Genomic DNA, 20,590 nt, shown 5'->3' with positions numbered 1-20,590 from the left:
CGAGGCGCCTTGCCCCGGCCCCTCGGCGGAGACCGGGGAAGGGATGCTGCCTTGCGCGGGCGGCGCTCCCCGAGGGCGGTCGGGGCGAACGCCCCACTTCGGCCGCGGTGGAGGGCGGAGAGGGGCGGCAGTCCCTGTTGGCGGCCTCGCCTCTCCTCCCTCCCCGCCGCCCCGGCCCGGTTCGTCCCGCCGCGTTAACCCCGGCCGCTCCGAGGCGGGGGCTCCGGGAGCCGCTCCCTCCCCGCAGCCCTCCTTCCTCCGCCGGCAGGAACCAGACACCGGCACGGCCCCGCGCAGCCCTTGTGCGGAGCGGCGCCGGGAGCGGCCGGGCCATGCCGCGGCCCCGATAGGCGCCCCGCTCGCAGCTGCCCGCCCGCACCATGCCATGCGTCCCGCGGAGCCGGGCGGCACGCCTGCTCTCCCTCTGCCTCCTCGTCCTGCACGCCCGAGCGCCCTGCCTGGGCAGGGCCCCGCCGGCCGGCAGCTCCCCGCTCCCCGACGGCGGGCAAGGTCAGTGGCGGGGCGGGCGGGACGGGGCGCGGCGGGGAGCGGGCCCGCCGAGGGCGCTGCGCCGGCCGGGGCAGCGCGGCTCGGGCGGGAGGGCGGCAGCCGGCCCGTGTCGGCCCCCGGAGCTGCCCGGGCGCTGCCGGGACGCGCCCGGGACGCGCGGCTCCGCGCACAGCGCTCTGGCTGCGCCTTCCTGCGGCTCACGGGCAGTCACCGAGGTCGGCTGTGTAGAGATGAAGGCTAAATCCTCCCTACCTGTTGCAGATTTTCCCCGTTTAGAGGCAGCTCTCTAAATGCCGGAATCGTTTTGTGCTGCCAAACCGAAGTTTACTGTCCTGATTGTTAATTTATTTCTAAACAAGAGATCGCTTCTGTACCAAAGCCGCAGGCGCTGCAGAAGGATTCAAACACCAGGGTTCAAACACCCGCTGTGAGTTTCTCACATTCAGTACGGATGGTAAATTACAAGTCATACTTCGTCCGCGGGAGGGGTTTCTTGGACGCTGCCCTCACAGTTATTTTCTCCCTCTTTTGGAGTGGGGAGTGCAACTCAGGAATTTTATTTTTTATTTTAGTTTTTGCCTGCTTAAGAAAAATCGCGGCTCCCAAGAGAGAAAAATTATGAGTAGTTGGAAGACTGACTGGTGGTAGAAGACCCAAAAGTATATGAGGAAATTTTACTTCCTGATGCAATCAACAGCTGTGGTGCTTTCAGGAGAGCTTGAACACAAAAGAGAAAATCTTCTGTACCCCTCAGAGAGTGTGGAAAGGTGTTTAAATAAGGCGCCTGAAAAGTGTTTCAATAAGGTGCCTGGAAAGTGAAGTGAACCAACCTGAAGTTGGTTCCTGATGGGTTCATTGAAAGCAGATGCTAACAATAATTACATCCCTGTGACTCTACATGGGACAGAATAGGGATGGTTGTGTTAGCATGTAGTGGCAGTTTAATTATTAGGCATGTGGTAATTAATGTAGAAGTAATTTAACTTTCTAGGCATGGAAAACAGTCTTTTCCAAGAATAGTCAAATAGCATTGAGTAAAGGGGCAGTTAAAAATGTGGCTAATTTTTTACGCAGGAAGGTTTCTTGCAGTGTGAAGTGTGAACTGAAATTTGTGTGTGGTAGAGCTGAAGTGTTCTGCTCTCTCTAGATCCATAAGTATGGTAGGTGGGACAGTTGGGGATGCCCTTCCTGAGTGCTGAAGGCCTGCTCTCTGCCATGGGGCTTTGGAGCTTGCTGCCTCACAATATGAGCCACATTATTTCCTATCCCAGGGAATGGTTTGAAAAGAAGCCAGAGGGTCTGAGGGGCACATGTATACAAACTACAAAGATGGAGATGAAACAATGGCAAGTGATGTTGTGTCTCATTTTAAAGGAATTCTGTCAGGGAACATGTTATGTATTTAAAGTAAATTGTGGTTTTCCTGTCATGTGTGATAGATCATATATGTTTTTCTCTTTATCCTAGTTTATTCACTTTGTGTACAGCCATTCTTAATATGGCAGTTCTCTGTCATGTGTGGCAAATTTGAATCCACAGAGGAGCAGAACACACAGGGGTGGTTTTGAAAATTATCAGATGTTTTCAATGATGCAGAATGGCGAAGAACTGCAGACAAGATTTCTCTGACAACTTAAACAATACTTGGGCACCTCTAATGTGTGTGAAGGGCCTGAACTTTGTCTGTCCTGTGTGCCCAGAGGGCCTGAGCAGACACTGTGATGGCAAAGTTGTGACTCAAATACGTGCTGCTCATAGCTGTGTTTCAAACTCGTTTGCAGCACCAATGCAAGCCAGCATGCCCAGGCTGTAGTTCTGGAAAGACAAAACATTCTCTGGAGCAACACAGCCGCCTTTCCTGGCCTATAAATCCTGATCAATGACCACATGACAGGAGGGGCTCCCCTGGAATGGAGACTGTGCTGGGTGTCCAAGGGGGATGCTGTGACATGCCAGTACCACGGCTTGTCAGTGGCATTTGTTCTCTCCATTTAGGTTTGCTTCTGCAAAGTTTTATGGAAACTTGTGGTGTTTTAACAGGAATTCATGTTACTATATGAAATTAGAGGCATTCAGTGTTGAAGGATGCAGCCCTTAATTTTGAGCATTCTGGGTTGCATGAAGTTTGTTCTTCTTTCCTAGAAGAGCAGAAAGGGATCACCAAAATTGTATCTCCTGTCTGTTTTACACTTTTCTCTAGGCAGAAACTATGCGGCCTTAGGCTTAGTATGGAGTTCTGATAGTTAGGTCTGCCTTTTACCCAGCAGTCTAGGCAAAACTGTACTCATAGTGATTACTTGCAGAAATATTACCCTCATCCTGTTAGATATTTGTGGTGTAATCTTATTCCCTCTGGTCTTTTGAAAGCTGTTTAATAATTCATTTCTGCAGTTGTATTATATTATAATTACAGCAGATTCCCCCTCTCCAGTGTCTAAACAAGTATTTAGTGTGTGGATGGAAGAAGTTCAATTTCTCTGCTTTGATAATCTAATGCTTCCGGATTATTTCCCATTTTACTGATCCTGATGGCCTACTTTTCTTTAATCTCTATACACTAAGTGATGCTATAGTGATGAAGTAAAAACCTCCTTGCATTGTTTTAAATCCAAAACCACAAGTCTTTGGTTTTGCATGGAGTTCAGCAGTTAAGCCACAACAAATTAGGTTCAAGACATCAAGCAGAGGAAAATTGCACAGTGACAGCAAATGAGTAAGTTTTCCTTCAGGCATTTGATTTGATTATTTAATGAGTTGTGCTGAAAATCATAGAAATGGGGGCCTGGTCTTCTATCATTCTCTGTTAGTCTGACTATGCTAGCCATATGGAAGTCCCATATCTGGGGAGTCCCATATCCCAGTATGGAATGTGGGACTTCCCAGAAGTCTCACAATTTAATATGTGTGGATAAGCTGTATTTCTGGGTGTTTCTTATCTCTTCTACCTGCCTTTTTTTTTCTTTTCTGCTTCACTGTCAAGTGTGAGGAGGCTTGGTTTAGCTTCAGCTGCTGAATTGTCAGGCATCCAGCACCTTTTGTGCTGTCCCCAAGGTTGTGCAAACTGCAGGCATGAAGATGTGCACTGAGTTTCCAGTGTCTGAGTCCCCTTAAGTAGACAAGGGCAGATGTCTCTCAGAACACCTGGCAGGCATTGTTGTCCATGTCAAGACCTGGCTCTGTGAACACCCAAAACCCCACTGCTGTGGCTTGTTCTGCAAAGGCTCCAAGTCACTGCAGGCTTGTGTACAAGGAAATCTGCTGTGTAAGGCAATAAGGTTGCTTTTGAAGTGAAGGTGATGCTGAAATTAAGACAGATTTTTTTATGTAGTTCTATGTGTGTTGGGAGACTATGGGGTTTATGTGTTTTGTTTTGCTTTCCTTTCAATTGGAAGTGTTTCAGTGCATGTGTCTCAGGGGTCCATGGCCTGAGGAAACTCAAGCAGTCATGTCTTAAACTGTAGCTAGTAATCTGTAAACTGAGATGTGCTCCTTCCAGAAGGGGATGAATCCAGACAGCTGCGTGCTTAGGCAGGATTTTCCCTCTGTGACTTTGAAGGTACAGGCTATGGAGAAGCCTTTTAAAATTATTGTCTAGCTAGATCTTCCAGCCTGGAAGCAGCTGGAACAGGCTAATTGCTTTGTTAAGCAGCTTAGTTAATGGATGGGGCATATAGTCACCTCATGTGTGAATGGCTGGGACTTTGGGAATGGAGAGCAACTCTGGGTAAAGAGGAACTGGATTAATGTGTGTCGTCATAACTTCTTTTTAATTAAATATGTTCAGACTGTCATTTCTTGAGTAGAATTCAAGTATGCCAGCAGACATACCCTTAGGGTATGAGTTCTTATGGATTGTGTTTTACGTGGATTTGTGTTATTTGCATGGGGCTTTTGTGTTTCACAGTAATTTAAAAATACAAAATTGGATACAGTTGGTGTTTCTTCTGTATCTTCTTCTGTATGCTTCCCCTGTTGTAGCAGGGTACAACAATGTCAATAATGCTCTCTTCCCCTGCTAGATTCTGACAAGTGATAAAATTTCCAGTCTTACCCTGTTTGCAATGCCTTACTTCATTCTCTTCAAACCTTTATTTGAAATGCTGAAGCTGCAGCTGCAGCAGATGCTAAAACCGATGCTACTGAGATGCTGTTACTACAAATAATCAATTTGTGTTTTCTTCACCTTTGTGTGTTTGCAAAGCTCTCTGTCCAATTTGAGGCGGTCAGTTTTCTAGATGTGTGAAGATCACACTGTTTGATCAGAGTATCATGTGCTGGAGACTTAGGTCATGGAAGATTCCCAACCCTTGTGGGGTTGGGAAACGCGGGTATGTGTGACAGTCAATATTTTATATGAATGGTGACAAAATGTTTGAGAAGAAGAATGTTTAGCTTCTAAACTGAGTGTTACAATGGGAGAATGGAAAGCCCAAATGAGGAATGAATTCCATGGTAGTCTGTGCACTGCCTGTCAATAGGATGTTGTGGAGAATTCCTCTCACTTTTGACTTTTCCTTTAAATTATGCGAGATCTGAACAGGCTAGCACTCACTCTAGTTTTGTTTCTTTTTTTTTTTTCTCCCCTTTCTCTCAGAGCAATTTGTGAAGACAGTGCCAGAGTACCATGTGGTTCATCCAGCAAGAGTAGATGCAAGTGGGCATTTTCTTTCTTTTAATCTACACCATCATATCCCGAGTCTGAGGAAGAAGAGATACCTCGGAAAAAGTGAAAATGTGGTATACTACAAAATTAATCATGAGGAGAAAGATCTGTTTTTTAACTTGACTGTCCATATGGGATTTCTTTCCCATAACTACGTAGTAGAAAGGAGACGTGGCAACCACACCAGAGCGAAGATTTCAACTCGCTCAGGAGTTCATTGCCACTTCCTTGGCACAGCATGGCAGCCTGGCTCTGGCAATGGGACAGCAGCGATCAGCACTTGCAGTGGCCTGGTGAGTGGTGTGATCTTTGCTGGGGTTCTGGGCTGTTTGTGGTGTCATTAGAGCTGAGCTGGTATGAATATGTCTGCTAAGAAACTGGATGAGCCAGTCTGATACCTTACTAACTCAGAAAGAATGTTTAACTCTATGGATGTTGTTTGGATTTTTGAAGAATCAGAAAATCAAAAGGTGATGCTGAGGCCCCTTGGCATTTACTTTTAGTTAGATTTTTTTTTTTTTTGGTGATCTGTTCTGAAGGTTTCTATCAGTCATACAGCTTGAAGGCATCCAAATATCGAGTCATTGCTTTGATTCCATTAGTAGTTGTCTATCCAATGCATCTGGATATGAGCTTCTGTTCTGTTTTTCTCTAAAAGGAGTGTTGCTCAAGTACACTGAAACTGCTCTTTGAATCACACACGTGGATGGCGGGTTGGGAAAATGCAATTGTTTCCCTGTGAACTGTTGTGCAGCTTCAGATAAAAATGATAGGTTAGATGCAAACTTAGCCAGAGCTTTGAGTTCAAGTGTTAACCACTGCTGGGCATCTCTTATGTCAAAAAGCGCTTCTAAGGATGGAACTTGAAGTCAAACATTTCTCAGTATCCTGTGGTTCACACTGAGGCAAGGAGATGGAAACCTTTTATTTTCAATGCTTTTTGTTTTTTAATCACGACCATTGCTTTAGTTTGTGCTAGAGCATGAGGCTGAGTATGCCTTTCTGGAGGGGAAGAAGGAACAAATGGCCTGAGTGTGAAGGGGGTGTAGTGAGGTGTGTAAACTGGCAGGTGTGATGTGTGAGAGGGAGAACCCAAAGGGTTTGTGGAGTGTGCAGGCAGAGGTGATGATGAGAGGCGTGCAGCATTGATGTGCTCTCCTGCCTTGACTTCACATGCCTGGAGCAGTGAATGGCAATGTTTGAGAGCCCCTGAAGCAGAGGACAATGCCTATTGGCCAACACGTCTCAAGTCTGTAGGTGGCTGGGGCCTGGTGCTTAATTTCTGAGCCTGAACACCAGGGCAAGTGAAGTAAGTGTAAAGTGTAACCTTTCACTGCTAACCTGTCAGTATCAAAGTGTGTTCCTCACTGTTGAGCTGTGTGAAGATTTCAGAAACTACGGGAAGTCTTCTGGCAGTGTGTGAGAAACAACATGAAGACAGCACTGGTATATATGAAATAGGAAACTGGAGTTTTTGGAAGTGCTGATAACACATTTGGCATGTTTCCTGGAGAAACAAACAATTGCTTGAGGCCAGAAGTTGCAGTCCCACAGGTATGAAGATCGGGATTTTATTTTCTAAGTTACATTTCCAGTAGGGACCAGCTTATCAAAATTTCTCCAAAACATGCTTTAGTCATACAAGGTTAGTAAAAGGAGATATGATGATACAAGTAGTTACTTTGGTTGTTTTGTTTTTTGCTTTTCCAGAATGTCTTTGTTATTTTTCAGTAGGATGAGAGTTTGAAAATGAGGTGCTAGATCTTCATTATGTCTTTGGAAGTATTTAGTCTGCAACAAGAACTAAAAAAAAAATGCAATTTGCATTTTAAATCCAGCATTGTAATATCTTTTAAAGTTATCTTTTCATTTGTGTTACAAACTTTTTGACTTTTATTTTCACTTGGAGGTTTTGATAAAATATTTGAATCAGAAAAATCACTGTTGAGGTTGTGTGTTCCCAACCTGCCTCAAGATGAAACTTTCAAAATATATATTCATAAATTAATTCAGGTTGAATAAATGAATTTTGCCTCTGGGTAAAAGCAAGATGGCTTTGATGTTTTGATTTTTGAAGTCCAGAAGTTGTTGCTCTGAAGAGGTTGCAGAAAGACTTGGGTGTGTATCTTGATTCCCCTGGATGCCACAAGCTGGGGAAAGGTGATTTAGCTTGCCTTTCCCCTGAAAGCTTTTGAAAAGATCTAGTGTCATATGAAAACATCTATTGGTTGGCTATGAGAAATGAAATCTCATTTTCATATTAAAAATGTAACATTTTTGAAACTTTTTTTTATTTGTGGTTGTCTCCACATTTCTGAGGTCTAGTGTTGATTTATTTTCATCTTGATGATCCTCAGTTTTTTGCTTTTTGGCATCAAGTCTATTTCTATCTTGTTTTCTTTCTGGGATGAGTTGTATTTTTCTATTGAAAATATTTTTTCCATTTACTCTTGTGAAGGAGGGGAGGAGAATGAAGGATAAATGAGAATGAGTAAACACTATGAAATTATAGAAACTTTCTTCAGATACTGAAGTAGCCTGTGGCATGAGGAGAAATTAATAGATTGCTGTAGTAAAACTACGCTGATATGCTCAAGCCTCATAACCTAAGAGCTGGTGAAAACCAGTGTCTTAACTTTTAGATACTGGGAGCAGAAATGGTAGTGATGCTCCTTCCCTGATGCTGTTTGGTCTTGACACTTCCGCCTACTGTGCTTTTGTTACTAAGGCATTTTTAATAAGCTCAGTGAAGCACCACATGACAGTGATCCCTAAACTTCAAATTTTTGTCTTTCTTAGTCATTGTAGGTGGTAAAAAAAATACATATACAACAGGAAAATACTGATTGGATTAAATTAATATGTTTTATGGAATATTCTCTTGGTTGTAATTTTTAGTGTTAAATGGTTGCATTATTATTTTGTAATTTTGCTCAGGTGAATTGCTTAAGAATATGTCCACCCCCACTTTACAAATGGTGGCCTGAATTGGAGCAAAATAAAATCCTAAAGATGCCTGTGGGAGGGGAATCCTAGTACTAATCCTCTTTGTGGAATAACTGTGGGAACTCAAAATGTCTCTCAGACATTTTTAGAGGTTCCAGGCCTTGGTCAGAAGCATTCTAGACCCTGGCAGACAGCTGAAAAACAACTGTGATTCTGAGTTTGAGCCATGGAATGAATTACCAACTTTGGAGGTGGAACAAGCAATCACAAAAGGTTAGATAGTATAGTATAAGTAGTCACAAAGTAGAGGGGAAATTTTTTTAGTATTGTACAGGGGGGTTTTAACACATGTACAGGGGGGTTTTCACTTTGTACATGGGGGTCAGAAGTTCTAAGATGGAGGAAAGTGGGCTGAACCCATCCTTCTTCCTTCTTCTTCCTTGCCTCCATGTTCTTGGTGATGTTGGCACTCACAGATTGGTTTAGAGTAGAAAAACACTTGGCAACGTAGGTAGTAGGTATTGGGGAATAATTGTAAACATGTTATACGTAATATATCTTATAAAAGATAGCAGCAACCCTGGGCGGAGGGAGAGACGAAGAAGACAGCAGATAGAGAGGATGTCAGGGTGTGTGTGTGCCTCTACCCAGGCCGCTGATCAAATAGCTGCAGTCCAAGAACATAATCTGTTAGATAACTAGCAATAAACTGCCTTGAGACCGAACAGCTAAGCCTGCGGAGTTTTTCTTTGGAAGCACGGGTTGGAGGAGGAATTTCACCACCACATGTGGCCCCAAAACAAGGCTGGGGTTCCCACAATAACAGTTTCTCATTTTGAGCCTGTTTGATTTGTATTTGACCACTTCTTAATTTCCAGGAGTATAAGGTGTATAAGAACTAAAAAAAGATGTGTGCTATAGGTTTGTGTTTGTAATAAAAATCACCCATATAGTGCACTGAAAACAGAAAATCTAGAAATGTATTTTCATCTCACTTTCATTTTCACTTTGGAATGTATTCCTACTTCCCTTGGCATTAAACAGACATTGCTGATGTATTTTTTTATGTTCACAAAATGGCCTGCAAGGGAAATAACAGAATGATAGATGTGAGATATAAGAATGGGTGGCACAGTCATTGTGTGACATTGTTCTTTAAAAAAAAAAAAAAATAAAGGAACTGTGTCTCTGTTTTCAGAAGTATATATGGGAAAAAAAGATTCATAAAGGGATTTGATCAGATTTGGGCAAGGGGATACAGAGGATAATTAGCAGATATCTGGAGGAAATAAGATGTAATTTACAGATTCATTTTTTTCTTACACCTTGCGAAACTTAGTTTCCCTTTCATGCTAAATAGATCATGACCTTCTTAGCAGGTTGAGGAACATGTCTCTTCCTCTATGTGTCAGTTGCTTAGTAAAGTCTTTTGCACTTCTGAGCCTTTTTGAATTGTGCATGTGTTTACATGGGCAGAGTGGGACAGACCTCACTGTTTAATTTGGGTTACACTTGGATGAGGGAATCCCGGAGGAGAAGTCACTACTAGAACACATCATACTGTGGCACTTGGAAGGAGAGCAGACATGAAATCACTTAGATACAGGAAAATTTCCAAGATGAAGTAAGGGAGAAATTTATTTGGTTTTATATCTTTGAGTGAAAATGATATTTGGATTGGCTGTCTTAGAAGACTATTTAGGGCACTCTTGTAATAATGCTTTGAGTTTTCCCAGTGCCTTTCTACAGAAGGCTACAATGAACTTTCCTAATACTAATCTCTTAATTGTCACTTGTGTGCTGGTCCTGAGAATCCCTTGTGTTGGATCAGTGGTGTCAGCTTGTCCTCTCAGTAGAGCTGGGAGCGAGCAAAGCCCAGTGAAGTTGAATGAACATCTTAGGTTTATATGCACCAAGTTCTATAGAGCTGGGAAGTGAGTTTTTCTCTGATAGTCTATCCTCTTCATTAGGAACAAGGCCCTCTTTTATCCATCAGTAACACAGACATTGTTTATAGTATTTTTAGATGACAGAACATCATTAAGGCTTTTTTTCTTGACACTTGTTTACAGAGCAGAACTGTCAATCAACAGTTGCTTCAGGGAATGTATTTATATTCAAAGGCAATGCAAGCATTAGCATGGAAAAGGGAGGAGAGTGGAAGCACATTAGTATGGAAATCTGTGCACTTATATCTGGCAGGGTCCTGGCCATACAGGACCTGTGGGAAGATCCTGCTTTGGCTGTCTCCAGCTAGTCAGAGGGTTGCCTCTTTCCTGGTGGTCATCACTATTTTTAAGAAGTGCTGGGTGCCTTTGAAAACATTTTTGGAAAGTTTTCCCCACCTCCGTTCTTAGCTCTGTGCTGAGCCACAGGGCAGACCTTTGTGGACCTTTAGTTGGTGGCTGTATGAATGCTTGTGTGGCACCTGGTAGGAGATGCTCCAAGTGGGACCTCTATGGGCACATCTTTGTCTGTCCTGACACCTGTGACAAGCTTGTCACTGAAGTGGAGTGGTGACCGAATTCTGCTTGAATGTAATAGTTCTCTATTGCAGGATATTATGGTTGTATGAAGCTCAGAATGAGCTCATACAGTTCTACCTGTCATCTCAGTGTAGCTTTTATCTTTTGCAGAATTGCATCAGTTTGGGAGAATTCAGCATAGTCTCCGTTTTCCTGCTACATGCCAATAGGCTTTTATAGTTGGTGTGAGATGCTTTCTTTATGTTGACCCACATGTTGCTGTTTTACAATCTGCCCTAAGTTGAACAGTTCTGTGCAGGTATCATAACAGTATTTTACTAATAGTGGGCTCTGTGGCAGTGGTCTAATACTGCTGTTTAGACTTTCCTCTCCTGTAGATATAGAAAGCATCCTTCAACATGTTGGACTTGGTATTTTCCTTAGATGAGGTTTGAGAATAAAAGAATCTTTAAAACAGTTTTATAATATTTGTTCTAACATAATGGAAGAATAAAATGTCTTGCTAAGCTTATAATATATATTTTTATCTCCCAGCATTTGTGCTTGTTTGATTACTGACCATTTGTTTGTTAATCTGTTGTTAAAGGTAGTTACCAGGGTTTAGCAAAGCTAAAATGCTACACAGTTCACTCCTATAGCCCAGAAAAATATTGGTGTCTTTTTATTCACTTGTAGTACACATGCTGCTGGTAGAATTGTTCCTCTTCCAATGGAAGTGTCTTTGATTATTAAAAGTGGCAAAATATGGCAGTGAGAAGACAGTTAAGGAAAGGGGGCATGTAATGTTTTCCTCACTTAAACTTTTGACCACCTGAAATTGGATTCAGTGCTAATCCCTGACCTGTGACTGGACACCCCCAGAACACATTTGGGCACGTGTGCTGTTTAGGTGGCTGTTCTAATTTTGAATAGGAATGTTGAATAGGAATGTATTCCTGTAATGCTTCAAGAGATACATGAATTCCTTTCTGTGATCAAGGCTTCTGGGAGACAAAACCAGAAGTTCTTCAAGGGTCTCCTGCTCTTCTCTCATTCCTCCTTCTTCCTCTAAGACAGTCTCTTGCATCCTTCTTTGTCTTTCCCCTGAGGGATGGTACTGGGTGGGTCCTGCTAATGTTTGGAAGTATGGCCATATCTGCCTCTCTGCCAGTAGTGTCTTCCTGTCAGTGACATCTCCACCACAGCCTCTTTTGGTTTGTCTGGCAAGGGATAATCTGGCGGAACCAAAATGCAGGAATATGGTGTTTGGAGAATGGGAGGAATGAAGTCAAGCTGCCAGCATTTTCCTTGGGGATGAGAATTGTTTCGTGGCTGGATACCATAGAATTTCCACAGTCTGATGATTGCAATTTGGCTTGTTCTGGCAATCCTAAAGAAGGAAAGACCTGCCAGCTGACCTGGTTGTGTAGCTGCTGTACATCTCTTCTCACATGCAGTAGTATGGAAAATACTGCAAATAGAAAAATATACACTGGAAGTAAATGCAATTTTTGATGTGCACTTGTTGTGTTTTGATTGGTTTTTCTTTTGTCTCCATTATAGTAATAAATATCTGGGTATTCTCTTCATCTGAGTAGTGTTATGGTTGCTTTGCATAGTTTTGTTTTTCTTTTTGAAGATGATCCAAAGGCAGGGTGTGTGGTGGTCTGTGGTAGTCTACCCCCATCCCCCAGTAAATTCATCATTCAAACTTCCATTAGTATTTGCTGCAGTACTTTAGCATCCATCCCTTTCCTTTGTGTTTGAGCTTCAGCTATCCATCTGCCAGCTCCCTTCCCCCAGTCTTTTGTCTGCAGAAATACTCTAATTGGCAGGTCAAACAAATCTCATCAGTGATCTCAATACATGAGAATCTGGCTGTGTCTGCTTTTGGCCTTGTCACCTTTAACCAATATGAAGTTCTTAGACCAGAAGCTGACCGGAGCTTTTATAACATTGTGTTACATTTCAGTGGCGGAGTCATATATGGGGTAGGTTAAAATAAGGATTGGTCTTTGTGGTCTGGTTTGGATGGAGATTTAGAATGCTCCTTTAAGATAATGATTTTTTTAGAATATGAAAGGATGACTCTTATAAGGTAGTTTTAAGGAATCTTAATCTCTTGGTTAAATATATATCTATATATTTACTAATTATTTATGAATAATGTTCATGTGCAGAGCTGTCAGTCATCTTTCCAGTTTCCATGAGCCTTTGTAATCAATGTACTATGTCATGATTTCTTTACCTTGGTGTCTTTTTATAAAACATTTATGTTTACTGAGGGAAACCTGTGAGATTCTGACTTCAGGTTCAGGATGCAGAAGTAAAATATATGCATAATGTCTATTTTGCTGTGATTCTTAATAATGTAAGGTTTGTAAAATGGTCTGTTCTTTATTTCTTTTAGTATCTTCTATTATCTTTGGTGTCAAAGCCATTAAATTCTTAAGAATTTTGCAGGTAAAGGTGGGAACTTTTTATCAGTGAAATGATGGATGTGCACATTCAGCTTAGCCAGTGGCTCAGCACAGCCGCAAGTCCTTACTGAGTGAGGTGCAGTGTTACCCATGTCCCTGCTGATGGTGAGGAGCAGGGACAGTTCAGGAGAGATTGGAGGAAATTACTTTGACTGGGAGAATGGAGCACATGTGAGAAGCAAATCTGTGGGGGACCAAGGCTTTGATAGTTATGCTGTTCATAGAACTTTTTTTTATTTACTTCATTTTCATGATGGCCTCTTCAGCTCTCTTTGTCTGTCAGAGAGGAGCAGCTGCAGTCTACACAGTGTCAGTATCAGAACTTGGTTATATTTGTGCAATATCAGGCATACATAGGCACACAGATCTGTATTCATACATGTAGCTCTGTCACTGCAGAACAGCTCCCCTGCAGATAAAGCTCTTGGGTTCAGATCTGTTTGTGTGCTGAGAAAGCTTCTGTCCTGTTGTATGTATTTTTTTTTTCCTTAACAATCTGATGCTTAACAATGGACTTACCCAACTTATTTGTTAATTGCAGCAAAATTTAAGTATTTAGTGATTTAGTCTGGGATGTTTAGTTGCTTTATGTACACACTGGCTCCAGGTGTGCCCTGGAGAAGGACAAGCATTAAAAATGAGTAAGTAGTCATGAAAATGCTTGTGGCTGTATTTAAACTCATTCATGGTGTGTTCCAGTTCTCACGGCAAACAGCAGATCCCTAATAAACTGCTTGCTGATGTATGGAAAGCTCAAGAGTAGACCTAGTTAGAATTCACATAAAGGCTCATGCAGATGCAGCTTTAGGTTTCAAGATTCCTTTTTTCAAATTTCACTCCTCCCTCCCACCCCCTTTTGAAATGTTTGAAACAAAGACAATTTTAAATGATCAGTCTAAACTTGAATATCTGCTAATTTTTATGCAGTGTTAATTCTGTCTGTTTCCTTATCTAGAACAGTCATTGACCAAATCTGGTCATAACCATAAAAATGGAGACTGTGGATAGGGTGAATGTCTGTTTTACCCAGCATCCTCTGTTCAGCAATGACTAAGTAAATATGCGGATATGAGCGAGAACATGGCAGTTGGCCATCTCCCATTTGGTCATTTGTGCTTTTGTTTTCAAGTCAGATAAAATTTTTGGTGGAAAACCTATTGATGTATTTCACACATTATCTGGGTACCCCTTTACTCAGTGTTAGAAATATATATTGTTACATCTGAATTATAACACTTCAAAAATAATTTAGATGTATCTTCATTTGTTTTTCACTGGCTTTTTCTATCAGTTTTATTTGATGCTTCTTGGATTTGTTGTCATGGAGAACACAATGAACAGTCAGACACTGAACATAGTGTTTGAGATGATTTACTCAGTAACATAGTGTATTCCTAATTATTTTTTATGTTTCTTGATAAATTCCAGACACTTGCCAGCTTTGTTGGACAGCTGTTAAGATGAGTTTATTGTATAGTTCCAGTTTTTTTCCTCATGAAAACAGCAACTCAGGTTCATTCTGTACAGTAGCAGATAAATCAGAGTCCATATGCTGCTTTTCCCCTTTCGCTGTACAAGTGCTGTATCAATTTTCATTCATCTATTAATTACGGTTTTTTTTTTTCTTTCTTTCTTGTCCAGCTGCTCACTCTCAGTTTTCAGGCATTAATTAGTTGTCCTTTGTCCTTACTTTAATAGCTTCTTAGAGTTTTCTAATATCCTGTGTAGCAGATGGTAAACTAATTTTTAATCCAGATGTTAAGACAAGGAAATTGATTGAAGGTGAAGAGTCATAGCCAAGATGCTTCATTATTAATAAAAAACCTACATAAGCCATTAAGTTTTTTTTCCAAATGAAGTAATACAAAATTGCTGAATTGCCATCTGTGAGATATAATCTATAATTTCAGTTGACTGTGTAAAAGATTGGTAAATTTGTAGACAGTGAGGAATCTTGAATGGCAGGGAAGTAAATGGGTAAAGTGAGCAAATAGTGGAGAAGAACTTCAGCAAAGTAATGAGAAAGTAGCCTTTAATTCAATACATCCCAAAGTGGAAGGTTTCCAGAACATCTGGAGGTCAGTGTGTGTTTGTCCTTTTGTCTTTGCACTGTTCTTGCAGCCTTTCCATAAAAATCTGCTTGTGTCTGCTGATGAAGCTACTGGGCTGGAAGGATCTTTATTTTAAACCAGTCTGGCCATTGCTGTGTTCTTATGGCACAGGGTTTACAGCAGGCTTTCACCAACTGGAGTATTTTTGCCATATCTGTATTTTAATATAGATTCTTTCTCTTGAAAATTGTGTGTGGGGTGGAAAGCAAGAATTGGTTGTTGCTGCTGCCATGAGGCATAAGAAATTCTTTTGAATACAGGTTCTTTCTGGCCTTATTTTCTATCTGGAGTCTGTATGTCATTTGTTAGATCTTTGTGCTCAAAGAGCTAAGTAGATCTTTATGTTTGTTAAACTGTTTTTGCCATGCCTATAGACAACACCGAAGTGTTTGAACTTCATTGCCTGCATATTTTACAACAGGTGTTGCCTTTTTCTGAATAACTTATAATCAAAAGGAGAAACTGTATTTCTTATTACATCATGTCAGTTTAGAGTGGCTGAGTAGTTGATGAGATTTTTTGATATATCTTTATATAATGTTGTTAAATTACAGCTGGTGGGAAATGCTTGTTAAAAAACAACAGGTGTGTTATAATTCTTTTTTCATCAAAATGCACGGCACATGCTACTGCTGCTTCTTGGAAACAAGACCCCAGTCCCAGCTGTCAGAAAAAATAGGGATAAATTAGAAAAGTACAGGTTTCTCCTTACACATAGAACTACATGTTTCTTATTTTATTGCTAGCTGAGCTACAGAAGCAGCATGCTACTTGTTTATCCAATTAAGTGTTCTCTTTCAAATCAGGAAATGGATTTCACTTGGCTTTGGAAAAGAGATCAAAAGTCTGAGAGTAGTAATAGTTCAGGAGAGAAATGCCAAGTTTTATGAAGCTAAATGACTATTACTGCACCTGTGAAAGCAATCCAACTCTAAGGAGGGAATGAAACAGGGAAGTGTAAATTAGCTATCACTGACCACAAAGCCTCTGCCTGCAGTAGCAATCACTGCTTTCTAGGAAATTGGTAGCTCTCTATTCAAAGAATATAAAATTTAATATCAATATTTTAGTAAGATAAAATAGAAGATAACATTAAATTCATTAAATGTCATGCCAGATCATCAGCTACAGTTATTTACCCAAGGCTATTTAGTTTATTTTACACCAGTATTCTGAATTGCTTTAGAAAGGAGTATTAGATCCAGCCCAGTTGTGCTATCTTTTTGCTCATTTTCTCATATAATTAGGACATGTCATCTTCTGGCAAGGCAGCAGAGGAGCTTTAACATAGTCTCTTCATGGCTGTGAATGTTGCTTTATATGGTACTGTTTCTAGTTAAGTTGATTATCATAACACTTCTCAAGAAATGTGTTCTGTAAAGGACTGAATGACAATTAGATATTGTCAAATATAAACAAGCCAAGTTTGTTTATGTCAAGCTTCTTTATGGAGACTGGAGCTAGCTGAACTGAGTTGCGTTTTTTCATTCTTTATACATGTTCTGTGTTTCCCCATTACTAAGAACTTCTATTCTTTGTACTATAAAGTCCTGTGTAACAATTGAATTGAAAGGCATTATTCATCCAGACAGTCCAGTGTGAAGACTCAAGATGCAGAACATAGAGATGAAGTGATGTACAAAGTCTGTAAGTGGATAAATGGTGTGCAAATTAGAAGCCCAAATGAGAAAAACCCATTAGACATAATAGCTCTGATTCACACAGTGGATGGATTTCTTTGAAGTGTAGGAATTTGTGAATTGCCCATCTCCTACTGGCATTCTTAGCCCTCATGGAGGCTATTTTTGTGTACAAATTAGGAGATCAGAATGATCTAAATTAAAAAAAAATAAAACCAAAAATTGAAAGAAGAAAACCTCCACAACCCCACCCTCCTTCTCCCAAACCCATTTCTTAGGGCTTTAAAAAAAAGAAAAATTAACCAGATTACAAGACAAGATCTCTTCCGGAGTTTAATTTGAATATGGCAGTAGGTTGGCCTGTTTATCTGTCTAGGGTTTGCAGCAATGCTGCAGAGAATGGAGTTGTACTCGTCACTGTCATTTGTCATTCTACTGTAGAATTAAATCAGGTCACTAATTTATAATTGCATGGTGCATCCACCACTGGTGAAGTGCCACCATTGCTAACTTGAGTCCTGTGAGGCATTTGGGATCTGCCCATCATCCTCCCTACCCATATGGCTGCATCCCAGTAACTTGGCTAATAACATCTGGCAAGTATGTGTTTATTTGTGTTTATTTTATTTTATTTACTGTTGTGTATTTGGGATGCATCAGGAGTATGATAGCTCTGCAGTTTGGAGCACTGTATTGCTTAGGGTGACACATTGCAGTTTCGTGGTATTATTGGGAGAAAAGAGACTGTTCATGTGGTCCCTTAAGTCTCTGTTCTGGGTCTGCTTTTATTTAAAATTTTCATTGATTCTCATGGGACAAGAATCAATGTGTGATGCAGTTTGCTCAGGATGCAGATCTAGAAAGTATCATCAGTATGGAGAAGCACCAGGATATTGTATCGTTAAACCAGGAAATGGTAGACGTGAAGTTGAAGAGGGGAAAATTCAAGTCTCATAGCGTGGAGTCTAGAGTCACAGACCTAGCAAATAATAGACATTTATTCCTTAAAAGCTCATCTGTTGGAAGTGTGAGGCTAAGACGTGAGTATATTTGCTTTATACTTGGTGACTTTTTGGAGGGTAATTTGTTAGTAGAAGGATGTTACTTTGGAGAAAAAAAAAAAAAGAAAAAAGATCCTAGGATTTGAGCAGAAATTAGAAAAATATGGGAAAATGTGACTAAAGGCTCACTGGGGATACACCAGACATTTCTTATCACTCCATTTGAAAAAGGGTAAGAATCTGTGGGATGTACCACATCTTATTTTACTATTCCCCAGGTGTTTGCTTTCAGTTTTGAGAAATAGGATGGTGGAAAAAGATGTTGGTCTGAGACCATCCTTTTCTTCTTATATGAGATTTATATTTTGTAATGTAGAACTGGCAACTGGATTTGTAGACTCAGGGTTTCCCTTTTTGTCTTATTTCTAGCTGCCTGAGTTCTGTTTTGAACACTGGGACCACAGTGATTTGTGAGGATTCAGAGTCTCTTCTTGAAACAAGCAGGATGATATCCTTGGGAAGACCTGGGAAACTAAGAAAACATAAATAGAGTTTTAAATTGTAGCATAAGAGATAAGGTAACAGTGGGAGATGATTTATCCATACCTGGCTATATATGGTGAGATTTCAGGAAGTCAAGACATCCCCTTTGAGCACTGCTCTGAAATCTGGTTGATAAACATCTTGTGGTCTTTGTTCACTTCAACCTTACCTTTATTTTAAGGATACAAAAACTAAAATGAAGGTAATACTCCAAATAATACTCCAAATGAAGCTAATACTCTGATTACCCAAAGGTTTCTGAACATGAGATACCTAATATGAGCTAAATTAACAAACTTGTGGGTAACACAGGTAAGCAGGGGAGACAGCAAGTAAAGGAGAGACAGAACTCTAAGACAAGGGATGGGGGTGAGGGGAAAGAAAATTAGTGTTGTTCCTGAAATTGATTGCAGAATAAAGATCTTGGCAGCCATAAAGTTCTGTTGTTTGGGAACTGTTATGCATGGAAGCTGAGGCAGCATAGAGTGAGTACATCCAGAGGAGAGTGAGGGTAGCAATATTCCTGTAGGGCTTGCATCAAGTGGTGTTTTGCTGTGGTGTAGCTCAGCTTTGCAGCCAGGGAACTGGGCACATGCTGTTTGTGGCAGAAAAAGTTGTTCTGGGCAAAAGGCACATTGTCTAGGTTTGAAAAGACAGGAGTCTGTGAAGGAAGGCAAAAGCCTCCTGTGAAATGGACAAGGTAAACCCCCTCCCTCTGAATTACCACAATTTTAAAAAAGGGTCTCAGGCAAAGATGTGAAAATGGGAATAACAATTCTTTACTTGGAAAAAATACTAAATAAAAATAATAATAACAAAACAAATGTAATTAGTACAAACAAAACTAGTGATGGAGTCAGAAACCTGATACCCTGAGGAGTCAGGGTGTTGGTAGTAGTCCAGTTAAAATGGTGGCTGCTCCTCCTGGAGAGGCAGATGAAATGCTGCTGAAGTGGTGATCTCGAGGAGGGTGTAGTTTTCTCTGAAGGTCTGGTAGTAGTTGGGCCTGGTCTTCCTCTGGGAATTCAGCAGAGAAGAAGCTGCTCCTCTGGGAATCCAGTGAAGTAGCTGGCAGTGTCTCAAAAAGTGCTGATTTTATGCAGGTAAGAATGCTTGGCTCCTCCCCTCTGGGTGAAGCATCTCACAATTAACAGAAGATATCTCCCCGGAGGGAGTCAGTGTTCTTGGAAGAGATAAGAAAACTGCCCAACTTTCAAAGATGGCAATAGAATACATGCTTATCTTACAAACCAGGACACACATTTACAACAGGTTTGTTTCTGGGTGTCCCATCTGCTTCTCTATCTGAGGTATTTCTGTTCCTTAGTATTAAGTGTTTCTCTACTGATCACCACAGGTATAGAGAATGAAGTGGATCCTGAAAACAGGGTTTACATGAGGATTGTACTCTTTACCCCATACAATACCATTCTTTTATCCTCAGACTTTTGCCCAACCTCTTTCCTTTGGGGCAACCAAAGGAAAGGTTAGTAGATGATTTAACTCAGAAAAGCAGAGGAGTGCATCTTAGTACATTGATTGAGAAATGTGTGGTGCCCACAACAGCAAGTGCTTTGGCATTTGAGCTGGTGAAAGGAAGGAGACAAGTATGATGTGCCAGCAGGGCTTAGGATGTTCTTATAACATCTTTTTTTGTTTCATTCTGAGATCAACCTACAGGTGCAAATACATTTCATACCTCTAAACAGTGAACCCTGGGGAGCCATGATTGTACCATACCTTCTTGGCCAGTCTTCATTTAAGAAGAATCTGTAAGCAGACCCATGAGGGTTGCTGCGTCATTCAGGCAGGATGCACTAAAGAACATGAGTCCATCATAATTGTATTTACTAATATGTAACAGGAAAAGAATATATCTTAAACTTTTCCTTTAGCTTTGGTCCTACTGTGGTTGCTGTGGTATTTTGTATCCATTAGAGCGTATGCTGTCAGAGCTCTTTAGAGTAATGGCAGCTTCCAGGTGTCACTTTTTACTCTGCCTTGTGTGATGTGGCTCAGCCCTCTTCTGTTCTTCCTGTGCTCTGGCTTTTGTTGCTCCCTCTGACCCCTGCTTGCAGGTGTGGCCACTACTTCCATGACCTCTCTAGTCCAAAAACAAGGATGGCACTGATTTGGAGATACCCTTCCTGGGCACCCTTCCCCCACCTCCAGTGGCATCCTTTTATTCTCTTCAGCAAAGTGCTGTGGTGCCTTTGGGCAGTACCAGAAAT

At 41.1% G+C, this 20,590-nt stretch overlaps 1 protein-coding gene across 6 annotated transcripts in view; it reads left to right on the top strand.

Annotated features, from left to right (window-relative positions):
• Window positions 1-78: 78 nt before the first annotated feature.
• The window catches only part of ADAMTS12 (ADAM metallopeptidase with thrombospondin type 1 motif 12), a 145,849-nt gene continuing 125,337 nt past the window's right edge, over window positions 79-20,590 (top strand). For all 6 annotated transcript variants that reach the window (XR_014951664.1, XM_085567863.1, XM_085567861.1 and 3 more), the window contains exons 1-2: window positions 79-510; window positions 5,105-5,466. Coding sequence is in view for 5 of the 6 variants with exons in the window: in XM_085567863.1 (XP_085423989.1) it covers window positions 381-510; window positions 5,105-5,466 (492 nt within the window). In the remaining variant the exon portion in view is untranslated. The remainder of the gene's footprint in view (window positions 511-5,104; window positions 5,467-20,590) is intronic.

Source organism: Lonchura striata, chromosome Z (assembly GCF_050655825.1).
Source record: "Lonchura striata isolate lonStrDom1 chromosome Z, ASM5065582v1, whole genome shotgun sequence".
NCBI classification, from domain to species: domain Eukaryota; kingdom Metazoa; phylum Chordata; class Aves; order Passeriformes; family Estrildidae; genus Lonchura; species Lonchura striata.
This window is presented reverse-complemented; position numbering and strand designations above follow the sequence as displayed.